The sequence below is a fragment of the Xiphophorus hellerii genome, chromosome 6 (assembly GCF_003331165.1).
Source record: "Xiphophorus hellerii strain 12219 chromosome 6, Xiphophorus_hellerii-4.1, whole genome shotgun sequence".
In the NCBI taxonomy this organism is placed as follows: domain Eukaryota; kingdom Metazoa; phylum Chordata; class Actinopteri; order Cyprinodontiformes; family Poeciliidae; genus Xiphophorus; species Xiphophorus hellerii.
In genome coordinates, this window is record NC_045677.1 from 9,187,519 (window position 1) to 9,200,290 (window position 12,772).

Here is a 12,772-nt window from a genome sequence, read left to right on the forward strand (position 1 = left end):
TTTCCCTCGTTGTACAGTGTATCTGCGAATAGTTTTTTTTAAAAAACATCCTCCCAGATTTGACAGAAATTCATTTGCAGTTTTAGGTTTGACCCAGAGAGCACATAGAATGGAGGAAAAGGATTTCTTTTTTGCAAAAGTAGAATCAAGTGCAATGGCAGAAAATGATTTCTTGTTGGAAACGATAGAAATTTTAGAGAAGAGCTGCGGGAAGTTCGAGCGAGAAAATGTGCAGCTTAAACAGATGGTGGCAACCTTGATGACAAAAATCGAGCGCCTCAAAGCTAGCAAGAACAACACGACAAGCTGGCAAGCAGTGAATGAGATGCTTTTAAACCGCAAAGAACTTTATAAAAAACAATTTAGGTGTCTCGATCTGGACTTAGAGGAAGCCAGAAATAAAGTACAGCGATTGAAAACCGATTATGAGGCCATGGTGAGAACCAATGTGCTCCTGGAACAGACACATAAGAATTTAAAAGAAAATGCAGAGGATTCGTGGAGAGAAAAGACCAAAGAAACTGAATGGCTTGAAGCAGAAAACGATGAGCTCAACATAGAAATCGTTGTTTTAAAAGTAAAGCTCGACAGGACTAAATCCAGGGTGGCAGAAGAATTAAAGAATGTCACACAAACTGAAGAGACCCTGCTGCTGGAAGAGACACCAACAATATTTCAGAAAATTGGGCATGCTTTTATTAACATGTACGAATCAGGAACAGGAACGTTGCGAAACTGGATGCCATCTTGGATCTTTTAATTTCTGAAGGGGCTCTTTGGGGGTCACTGGCACCAGGATGCCAGTCAGTTTCTCCCAGTGTTTTATTGTGTTGATTGTTCTCCATTTTGACTTAAAACTTTCTTAGCAATCTTCTTTAAGGAATGCTGCAAGTATTTTGCTATTTAGGTTATATTTAAAAGTGAGTTTTTTTGAAAAGTGATTTCATTCTTGTGACGTTGAAGGGTTTGACTTGCAACCTGCACCTGTCCTGTTGTCGTCTTCCCGACCTCAATTTCCATTTGCATGATTTGTTTCTGTTTCAACCAAAAACTAGATGAATAGTCTTCAATCTGGTGTTTTGTAAACAAAATTGTTCTTTTAAATGTTCAGTAGACTTTAAAGTTTGAGAATGAAGAAGACTCCTTCCCTTCGATCCTGAGCTTCTTTCTTTTCAGTTGGGTTATTATTTTCCATCACAACAACATAATAAAAGTTGATGAAAATAATTAAATCTGATTTCCTGTTTCTCCTTTTTATTTGTCTGAACAGGGAGAGTTCATCAGGTGTCCCACAGCAGCTTGATGGAATCGGACTCATGTGCCGTCAGTAATGAGTTGAACGGGTTGGTGGTGTCGCTATGACTCGCTCATCTGAGGCGCCATTGGTGGGGGAGATTTGAGATCAAACAGCCTGAAAAAGGCCTCACCTGTTGAGTTTGAGTCGCTACATCACCCTGAGCTGATGGACACCGGAAGAGATGAGACGCAGCGAGCTTCTCCTGCTGGGCAGATCTGAGAGAAGAAAGTGAGGATTTGACTCTTACCGTCCTGATGAGAAGCTGCTTTCTGACCCAGATGAACTCCATCCATCCTGGTTCCCTTCATTCATCCCTCCATCCATCCTGGTTCCCTTCCATCCATCCACTCTGGTTCCCTTCATCCATCCATCCTGGCTCCCTCCCTTCATTCTTCCATCCTGGTTTCATCCATCCATCCATCCATCCATCCATTCTGGGTCCCTTCATCCATCCATCCTGGTTCCGTTCCATTCCTGGGAATTATGTGACCATTTTGATTTCTTTACAGGGATGTTATCACAATCTGGTTAAAATAAAAATAAATAAAACCAGAAAATCCTGGGAGTTTGTCTTTGAATGTGGAGATTCGACATGAAGATTCCTTTGAGATGACAGAAAAACAACGTTATCCCCAATGTTTAAAGTTGTCCAGGATGTTTAACGTTGTCCCCAATTTTTTGTTTCATCTCCAGTGCTCAACATTGTCCTTGATGTTTAAGGTTATATAAGGTTCAATTGTCATTATTGCTATGTTTACTCTATCTGGATTGTTTTACTTTACCTCCAATGTTTAACACAAAAGGAAACTTTTCTGGAGATGAAATCTGGCATCTGATAAACATTGGCAATAATATTAAACATCAAGGATAACATTAAGCATTATCCTTGATTAAATAAACGATCGGGGACAACGTTAAATATCCTGGATATTAAATGCTAAACATCTGAGATAAAGTTAAACATCCCGGATGGTGTTAAACAGCCACGATAATACTGAATGTTAAACATCAGTATAACAATAACCATTGGTGGCTAAAGCTTAACATTGGGGCCAACTTTATTTCCACACAATTTATTAATTTGATTTCAAGCCTGCAAATCTTGGAACCTTAAAAGTGTTTTTAATTAAAAAGATCAACTCAAGTTCAGTAACAAAGTTCTACCTTTGTCCTTTACAACTCTGAAATTAGTAATTCAATTATAGTAACGTATGTATTGTAGAAGTCCATACTAACCAGGGAAAATTGGCCGTTTGTCCAGGAGTGGAGTGATTAAACACAAATTCAGATGTTCTGACCATCTGTGCTACCTCGTCAGATTTTCCTACCATTGGTGCCACGAGTCCAAAACATCCACAGTGATGGTTACAAACTGAAAACTATAGCAGGCTATGAAATATTATCATAGCCTGCATAACATGTTATGCATAACATTATGTTATGCATAACATAACATTCTTCAAGTGACGAGACTGAAGTGGAAGCTTAGGAGTTATGCTTAGCATAGCATTGGAATATCACATCCTTCATCATGAGAATATCCTACCTTTTTAAAACTATTTTAAATATAGTGGGATTTGTAAGAATAAAACTGCATCAGACAGGTGAAACAGGTTTTTATTGGAGTTAAATTAAACAGACATTTACAAATACAAATCACCGCAAGCTCTTTTTTGCGCATTAATAAGTTATATGGCAATCTGTTATCAAATGCAGCGCAGCCACGATTTATCGACTGTACTGCGCAGGTCACTGTTCACCTGAAATAATAGGATATGCTTAATATACCCTAATATTACATCATAGACACTGCTTCAATCTCAAATAATATCACTACCAACATGATCTATTTAGCACAGTTCAATAAAAACGTTGATGCTTTTTGGCAGAATCTGTGTGACTTTATCCATAACAACAAAGAAGCACAATTTATGCTGTTATGGGAAGATGTCTTACTTGGCCTTCCTGAAAACATGCTCAACAATTCTGAGTTTCTCATAAATCCTTTATTGTTACTAGCTAAATATCATATTCATTGTTCCAGGAACCATATTTTCCTAACTATAGAGCGCACCTCACTATACGCCACACCCACAAAGTTTTTTAAAGAAACTGGAAACGTGTATATATATAAGCCACACTGGGCTATAAGCCGCTGATGTCTCCGCTGCTCTAAATCTGCTATTAAGGACGCAGCCCTTCGTCTCCAACGCCTAACCACGCTGAGCTTATGTGCAGCGGCTATCGATCTGTACTAGGGCTGAAACGATTCCTCGAGTGATTTGAGAACCTCGATTATTAAAATTCCTCGAGGAAAATTTTTCTGCCTTGAAGTTTCGTTAAGTTATATTTTATTATTTAGCACACCGTGTTCCGGCCGGGTTATTACTTGCGTTGAGTGGAGCTCTCACTTCCACCCGAGTTGTTGACGAAAGCTAAGTGTTAGCAGCATAACGTCCAGTTTTCAAATTCGGCTGGGAGGATTTTATTGATTGATGATAATGTCTGGGTCTTTGTTGTTTTTCGGGGGACCAATAAGCATCCTTAAAATGACTGTCGCGATGCCTGGAGTACGGCAGCTTTTCTCCTCCCGGAGCTGCTCACCGGTGGCGGTTCAGAGCAATCAGTGGGGAAGAGCGCTGCAGGTGTATTTATACAGGTGAGCAGATAGACTGAACACTGTGGGCGGCTGCGCATTATATGATTAGCATAAGAGTAGCTTTACGGACAAACCGGAAAATTTATTTCATATCATCCCAGTCTCAATAAACGGGTGGCGAAGTGCAACGTAGCTGCACGTAGCTGGTAGATGTTTCTGTGTGTGACAAAAATGACACAAAATATGTCTCGGGTAACACATTGAGGTCCGTTAGTTTGCCATAATAACAGTTGGCTTGTCGGAGGACAGCTCTACTTCCGCAAAGGGGCTTGGTCGGCGTCATGTCAATTCCTCTCTCTGATTTGACAAACGTGACTGTGTTACCTTGACTTATGAAACTTGGGTCATTTCTTTCCTTTGCTTCATAGTGAACAAAGTCAGAAAAATAGTCAAAGGGAGGGAAGCGATCAGATCCATTTCTCTTGTAGTGCAAAGGGAAGCTATCGGGCTGATTCCATGTGATGTATCCAGGTATGCAAGTCCAGTGAGATATCCGTCCTTTTTGGCTCCTTGTATCTCCATCAATAAATCCCCAAGGTCTCGTAACCTGACCTTATAATTAGCTGAGATTTTAGGGAAGCCTTCCAGTCTTTGAAACAGAGACCTTTCAATGATCTCTGGAGCAGCATAAAACTCACATAGTCTCCCCCATGCTTTGTTCAAAGCTATTTGAGGATCTCCAACATGAACTGAACGTAGCCGCTTGAACTGTTCACTTGACTCTTTTCCAAGCCATTTAGTCATGAGGTCCAATTCCTGAGTTGCCTTGAGTTGAACCTCACTAACAGCACTGTTAAACGAAGAGTACCAGGCTCGATAATTTCCAGGCTTATTATCGAATTGGTAAAGACCTGAACTGACAAAGTTGTACCGAGCCAACGGCTCAAACGTCAATATCCTGTTTACTGGTTCTCTAGACCTGGCAGCCAATGGGACATAATTAGAATAAAAAGGTTGGCTGTCTTTTTTGCTGTAAGATTGTAGATGAGGTTTGGATGAAAACACTGGTTCACGTGGTTCAACGTTTTCAGATTTCTCTGTTTTTACACTGTGTCACTTTTGGAAGGTCCTTAGTGTGGTGGGATGGTGTTCCACCCTCCCAACTATGTGCACCAGGTGTATCAAGTAGCGTGCAGTTGATTGGTGGGCGGGGCAAATAGCTTTATAGCTGAGCAGGCTGTCTTTGTTTCCTCTACTACATGACGGCTGCCCAAGTGGCTGGTGTGCTTGATCCGCTCATCTGAATTGTAAGTGCCATTTTGTACCATCTGGCTGGGATTGTGGTTAGGTTTTGGTGCTATACCTGCCGTGCGTTTCTGCAGCGTTGCTCGGCTGGCGTTAGCGGCTGCAGCTGGAGGTTCTTGCGGCGTGCGGCTTCCATCTAGCCCTCACTTGCTGATCCGCTCTCTCCCTGGGTCGGCTGTGCTACTACTCCTGGGTAAGCTACCTGTTTAGATTTTAATTTACTTTACCTGAATCCATGGGTTTTCTAATGCGTTTTTTTGGTTTAGGATTGTTTGGGAGTTGCAGCGCTTGGACGCTCTGCTGTCTTGTCTTGTTGGTGTTTGTTTGGGCTGCTCTGAAGGCAACCTGTTGCTGATTGGACAGGCTGAGCGAGCGGGGCCCGACTCCTCTGGCCCATTTGAAGGGCACTGAAATTGGACAACGACGATTTGTTCCACCGTTTAAAGTGTTTGTGTTTTTTTCCTTTTACAGTTTGTTTGCTTATTATTGAATTTACTAATGAGTTTGCTTTTTTTGTTTTGATTTACTAATTTGTTTTCTTTGGCATTACATGTTTTGTTTGTTCATTTATTTTTTTTGGAATAATTCAAGTTGTCACTTTTATTTCACATGATCCCTTTTCATTTCCAGGGACAGAGTAGTGGGCCGGAAGCCATGCTTTTAAAAAGAAATGTTTTAAATGAAATTGTTTAAATAAAATATTGTGAACTATTCTGTGTTCTGGTGCATCTTGTTTTAAAAAGAACCCCCTGCTGGTCACATTAGCATGTGAATCAGCATGCTGTGGAGAAGCTTGGTCTGAATTCTTTAGGTCAATTTGAGACTGAACAAAACTCGCTAATTCGTCCAATTTTCACTGTGTCCGAATCAGACATCCTGGTTTCATCCTAAACTTGAACTGCCTCAGCCTGTTCTAAGACTTGAGCTTCAACTGCTGCTGCAGCAGCCTCTTTTTGAGACTTTAACATTTCCAACTCTGTGTCAAGTTGTACAGTTTCCAGTTGACTTTGAGCATCTTTTAGCTTTTTCTGCCTCTTTGACAGCCTTCTCCAGTTTGAGCTTAGCTTCGTGGCTTGCATATAATGCTCTTACCTTGGCAGCCTCTGCTTTGGCTCTAGCTCGAGCTACACTGGCTGACGATTTAGACGTATTTGTACTGGAGGACAAAGATGACCTGCTGCTCGATGCCATTTTGACAACTTGAAATCTTGAATCTTGCTTTTTCACTGTAGTGTTCTCGTCAAGGATGTGACAACTCTGACGAAACACCAAGTTAAACCACAGCAAATGATAAAGAGGGAGACGTGAAGTAAGGTTTACCATTGACTTCATGGTTTTACATGCTGCGGTGAAAACTAGACAGATTGAACACAAAACATACAAACTTAGTTCTGTCTAAACAAACCTTAAAGTACATAAATTTAACCTAATTAGGAGCGCTGTAGTTAACTGAAATGTACCATAAGCAGCCAGATGAAAATACCAGTCACAATAATTGAACATTAGTATTTTAGCTAAATAATTTCCAATACATCTTAAACATTATGCATCTTATCATAAACTCAACTTACAGCATTGCTTCAACGAAGTTTATTCGTGGATGGCAAAAGATTAAATGCTGAATATAAAATAACGTTCAGACATGTTCGCTGCAGCTCTGGGGAAAAACGGGAAACCGCGGATAATATAGGAAATAGCGCCCCCTTCACTTCCGGAGTGCAATGTTGTCCGTCCCCGCCGCTTTCTGTTTGCTGCAGCGAGGTTCTTCTCGCTTTCTGGCATGCACGTGCGGCAGCAAAACCAAGACTGTCCCTTCTCCGCCACCGTAGTTGCTCCTGACGACATAGCTGGGCTCCTGGGAGTCAAACATGGCTAGTAAAGGGGGAAAACAGAGCCGCCCAAGCTCCGGCTTTACTGGGAGGAAAGGTGCCGGGGAGCAGGAGGAGGAGGAGCAGCCGCTGCAGGCCGTTTTAGTCGCTGACAGCTTTAACCGGAGGTTTTTCCCGGTGACCAAGGACCAGCCGCGGGTAGGCAGCGAGCTGTGCTAGCTGACTATGCTAACACAGGCTAACTGAGTGATGTCCAAGCTGAAAGCAGCGATTCAGTCACAAAGATGCAGGCCTGTTGTTGCATGTTTACCACAGACACCCGAAGTTTATTAAGTTTAAGACGTGTTAATGTGTAAACGCAGTTTCGTAACTTCTTTACTATGTTCACTCTTAACTCTAATGTCAGGCTCTGCTGCCGCTGGGAAACGCTGCTATGATCGACTACACCCTGGAGTTCCTCACCTCCACCGGCGTGCAGGAAACCTTTGTCTTCTGCTGCTGGATGGCCAGTAAAATCAAGGCCCACTTATTGTGAGTGTATCCATTGTGTGTGTGAGAGACTTTTGTTCAAAGCTAAGATGTCGAGATGAACCTGACTCTGTCCGACAGGAAGTCAAAGTGGTGTAGACCCTCCTCTCCTAACACGATCCACATCATCACATCAGAGCTGTACCGCTCCCTTGGTGACGTGCTCCGGGATGTTGATGCAAAGTCTCTGGTGCGCTCTGACTTTGTGTTGGTTTATGGAGATGTGGTGTCCAACATCGACATTAGTCAGGCCCTGCAGCAGCACAGGTATGAGATCTGCACCTGCGTTGAACTTAAGATGGATTAAGTGATGAGAGATAACAACCTTTGGGTCATTTTATTTATTTTTTGCTCCTCAGGCATCGGAGAAAGATGGACAAGAACATCTCGGTCATGACGATGATCTTTAAGGAGTCCTCGCCGGGTCACAGGTCCCGCTGTGAAGAAGATGATGTCGTCGTGGCGATGGACAGCAAGAGCCAGCAGATTTTACACTACCAGAAAACACAGGGGATAAAGAAGCTGCACTTTCCAATGGTAATTGGCTATTTAAAAAAAAATGATTACAGTGGAGAAATGATCATATTCCTTGTGGGTTTTGATATGTTCTCATATTAAATCCTCGAACTTTAAAGTATTTTATTGTTTGATGTCACAGATCAACACAGTTGTTAAAGGGATGCATATCTTTAAAAGTTTTTGCAAAAATGTCACGATTTTTGCTATGCTTAATTGTAATACTGTACAATCCCTCTAACGTTTGTGGTTGTGATGATGAGACAAGATATCTAAATGTTGAAGGGGAATTGATACTTTTTGACAAGCTTATGGTGGAAGCCCCTGTTTCTGTTTCTCAGAACATTTTCCACAGTGGGAGTGATGAGTTTGAAGTCAGGCATGACCTCCTGGACTCCCACATCAGTATCTGCTCTCCGCAGGTCAGTTTTAATCACAATAGACCCTAATTTTGTGACTGGCTGAGGTAACGTGTGAGCCTTCTCGCTTCCTTTCAGGTTGCTGAACTTTTTACAGATAACTTTGACTACCAAACCAGGGACGATTTCGTCCGAGGGATATTGGTCAACGAAGAGGTGCTGCACAGGATTTTCACGTTATATAAATATATTTTTTTCTTTTCCATAGTACCGTGACTCTAATTCTTTGTCTCGGGTTACAGATCCTCGGCAATCAGATCCACATGCACGTCACCAAGGACGGCTACGGCGTCCGAGTTTCCAACTTGCTCATGTACGATTCCGTGTCGTCGGACTTCGTGCGTCGATGGTTTTACCCCCTTACGCCGGAGTCCAACTTCACGGACCAGGAGGGACGCAGCTGCACCTACTCTCGCCACAATGTCTACCGGGGATCCGGGGTCAGCCTGGGTCACGGCAGCCAGATGGTGGAAAACGTTCTTATAGGCTGCGACACCAGCATAGGTGCCAACTGCTGCATCTCCAACAGCGTCATTGGCGACAACTGCACCATTGGTGAGCTCTCTAAGCAGTGTGTCTGGGGAGGAAGAGTTGTGCAGGTTGCGGGGAAAAACAGTATATATTTTTTCTGCTCCAGGTGACAATGTGACCCTGGACCATGCCTACATCTGGAATGATGTTCACATTGCCAGTAATGTGGCGATCAGACAGTCTGTGGTCTGTGACAAGGCCAAGGTCAAAGAGGGGGTGACCCTGAATAAGCAGTGTGTCCTGGCATATAATGTAAGTGAACATATGTCTGGTCATTGAAATGTAATATGACAGAGTTTTCCTAAAAAGTATACAATTAAAATAAATTCAGTTTACTTTTGTCATTCAAGACACTTTTTTGTTTCAAGTGTCCAAACTTATAGGGGCCCTTTATCTGTGTCTTTTCAATGTATTCGCTGAAGTTGTCACCAAAGAAACACTTTAAAGCTGTATTTGCTATCACTGTTAGTGATGTGCATAAAAAAAACAATCTATAATAGATAAACAAACGATGCTTAGCCTAGTGGAGGAACAAGTAAAGCCTGGAGGCCCGCCAGGCTTATAAATGCACTGGGAGAAACCCTGTTTAATGTTTTGAGGAGACGACGATGCTAAACGACTCCACACGTATCTGTGTTAGATCAGTTAAAATAACTAGAGCAGCAGGTTTTTTGTGTTTTATCTTTTTATATTGAGGTTTTACCTTCCAGCCCTACGTAGCGGCGATAAATCGTAAACGAACACATTTGCGATGATTGGTGTGAACCGTTTTCCAGGTGGTGATCGGGCCGAACGTATCTCTGCCAGAAGGAACCGTCGTGTCCATGCACCACCCAGACGAGGAAGAGGATGAGGACGCTGACGAGTTCCTCAGTGATGACGCCGAGGTTGGGCAGAGTAAAGACAAAACCAAACAGAAAAGTGTGTATTATTTCCCCATGATACTCACGTGTTTTGAAGTAGTTCACATGGAGTGGGATAAAGTGTGTTTTTAACGTGCCTTACAGTTTTTAACCCAGCGGAGGTTGGAGCAGAAGGGAAAGGTTACATTTGGAAGGCCGGTGGTCTGGATGACGCAGAGGAAGAGGAGCTGTCCCAGTGCCTGTGGGGTAGGAGAGCAGCTCTTAGCGTCTCACCCTGACCGCCGCAGGACGTTCGTCCTCCGTGAGGGTTTGCTTTTCGTTGGCCAGGTTTGGTGTTGAACCCGGATCCTGAGAGCGACAGCGAGGACAGTGAACCTGACGACCCCGATGACCTCATGATTCCCTCACCTGAGATGGACGATGTTAAAGGTGAGAGCACAGCTGCCCGCTCCTGAATTGTGAAAATTACAATCAGTTCCATTCAGACAGACTATCATGAGGTTTATGGTTCAAATATATATTCCTGCTCATAAACAGATGAACAAAGAATTATCCCTAAAACAGAACAGTGAAAAACTTGTCTTATAAATTGCTAACAGTTGGGATAGTAACAATCATTAACCTAAACTTATTATATTTCCAAACAAAACAGAAAATAACAGCAGCAGCAACTTGCATTAGTCAAAACTGGTTTGAAGCAGCTACACCTTCAACCACTGTGTTACTTTTACTCTCCATTTCTTTTCACCAATAGGTGGCGCCTCTGAACTTCATATTAAAAATGAGAAAAGGAAACTATCTAAAACAAAACTGCTAACAAACATGGGTGATGCATATTATATGTTGAAGATTTTATAATAACACCACTGCAGAAGTATTTGCCAAAAATATTTCATTTAAAATGCATATTTAAATGAGTCTGGAGAAGAGTCAGGATGTTTGGCATGAGAAGCATCAGGCATCTGTTACTCTGAAGTCCAGAGAGTCATCATTGTGGTTTTCTGTGCTGCAGTCTTCCAGATGGAGGTGATGGGGACTCTGCAGAGAGGTCTGGAGGAGAACATCGGCTGCGACAACCTGGTGCTGGAGATCAACTCTCTGAAGTGAGCCGAACCTCCGAATCCGCTCACAGCAGAGCCGCTTCCTTCACGACCTTTTGTTTATCTTCGCTCTACGTCTGTCTCCAGGTACGCCTACAACATCAGTCTGAAGGAGGTGATGCAGATATTAACCAGCGTGGTGCTGGAGTACCCCTTCCAGCAGCAGGGCCCCAACCTCACTCCTTCACAATACGTTGCTCTGCTTCTACCCGTATGTATCGCAGCAGACATTTCTCATCAATTTTGGAAGAAAACTGTGGTTTTCATTCCTCTCCCTTTCCCCCTCTATTTAGCTGTTGAAGAAATGGGCACCAGTCTTTAAGAACTATGTGAAGAGAGCCCAGGACCACCTAGACTGCTTAGCTGCCTTTGAGGAACACTTTCTGGAGCAGGAGAGCCACTGGCCTGCTATGGTCAAGGTCAGGACCAAACAGAACAACTGATGTTATCATTTAGACGATGGCCATCCAGTCTGTATGCGTTGTGCTGTTTGCATCTAAGGTCCTCATGAGCATGTACGAGCTGGAGATCCTGGAGGAGGAGATGATACTGCGCTGGTTTTCTCAGGGAGCCACGACAGACGCAAGCAGACGGCTCCGAAAGAACCAGGGGGTGAGTAAGAACTCGGGTCAAGGAAACGCTGAGATAACAACAACTTAGGGCTGGACCATACGGCTGAAAAACTCATCACAACTTAAATGCTTTATATCAGTTTATTTTGGTTGGTTAGTTTTCTGTTTTAAATATCTGAAAGACTGTGAAATTGGTGGCATGACCTTTACTCTTTCATCCACAGATGTCACTCCATAGTGTTGTTTTCTTTTTGTCTATAAGCAGTTATAAGTCATGTTTTCTAAACTTGAAACTGTTGCTGCGCAAGTTGCTCAACAGGTTGTTGCTAGGTAACCAAAGAGTGAGTCAGTTGATGCCAATAACTTTGCTTAGCCAGTTGTGAGAGCTTGAGCAGCTAAAGCCTTTCCTCTGCCTACTTTTTTTTTAAAATTAGCATCATATTATGACCTGAAATGCCCTTTTTGGAAATATTTAAAAATTCCTGCCTGCTCCATTCACTGCCTCTGTCTTCATCCCCAAACCTTCAGTAAATCAGTATATGTGACCTTGATTTCTGATGTCCATTTCCAGCTTCAGAAGTTCATCCACTGGCTGGAAGAGGCAGAGGAGTCTTCAGAAGAAGACGGGGAGTAACGTGGAGCACTTAGTGACAGTTTTAACTTATAAACTCTTTAGCATAAGCTGCCGTGTGACGGATGCAGCAGCTTCGATACCCTGCAGATTCTGATCTCTGCAGATAAAGCAAACACCCATTATTATCACAGACCTCTAACTCACGTCCAAAACTCTTGTGATCGTAATGCTTGTAAGAATAAAGAACAGGTCATTCTGCTCAGACTTAAGTGTTGCCATTTCTTTGACTTTTCTCCTTTTCCGACACAAAAGTGATGAAACTTTCGTTTGGAGTCAAAAAGTCTGTAAATTAAAACAGTCCTATCCTGTGTCACAAATATCTATCTGTGCAAACGGACTGGAATCATTTTCCACTGGTAAAATTATTAAGTTTGAATTGGATTCACCGTAAAAATATTGGAATGAATGTATGCTTGGACTGGGTACATCCTTAAAAAGTCTTAAAGCCTTTAAATCTCAAATTTGTTTTTTAAATATGTAATTTGGCCTTATATGTCAATAACTGGCCTTGGATTTTGCTGTGGCGGGACTATTTAATTCTGCCTGGGAAAAATTTGAGTAGTACTGAGAAATCTTGAC

The 12,772-nt window shown here is 42.5% G+C and overlaps 1 protein-coding gene across 1 annotated transcript; it reads left to right on the forward strand.

The window, feature by feature from the left end:
- The first annotated feature begins 6,933 nt into the window (after positions 1 to 6,933).
- On the forward strand, positions 6,934 to 12,402 carry eif2b5 (eukaryotic translation initiation factor 2B, subunit 5 epsilon). Its single transcript, XM_032566404.1, has 16 exons — positions 6,934 to 7,228; positions 7,437 to 7,561; positions 7,640 to 7,825; positions 7,918 to 8,095; positions 8,416 to 8,496; positions 8,572 to 8,649; positions 8,736 to 9,048; positions 9,131 to 9,276; positions 9,801 to 9,945; positions 10,032 to 10,133; positions 10,215 to 10,316; positions 10,900 to 10,990; positions 11,075 to 11,198; positions 11,281 to 11,406; positions 11,489 to 11,599; positions 12,131 to 12,402. The coding sequence occupies exons 1-16, from the start codon at positions 7,070 to 7,072 to the stop codon at positions 12,191 to 12,193; spliced, it is 2,130 nt and encodes a 709-aa protein (XP_032422295.1). The 5' UTR covers positions 6,934 to 7,069; the 3' UTR covers positions 12,194 to 12,402.
- Positions 12,403 to 12,772: the final 370 nt, after the last annotated feature.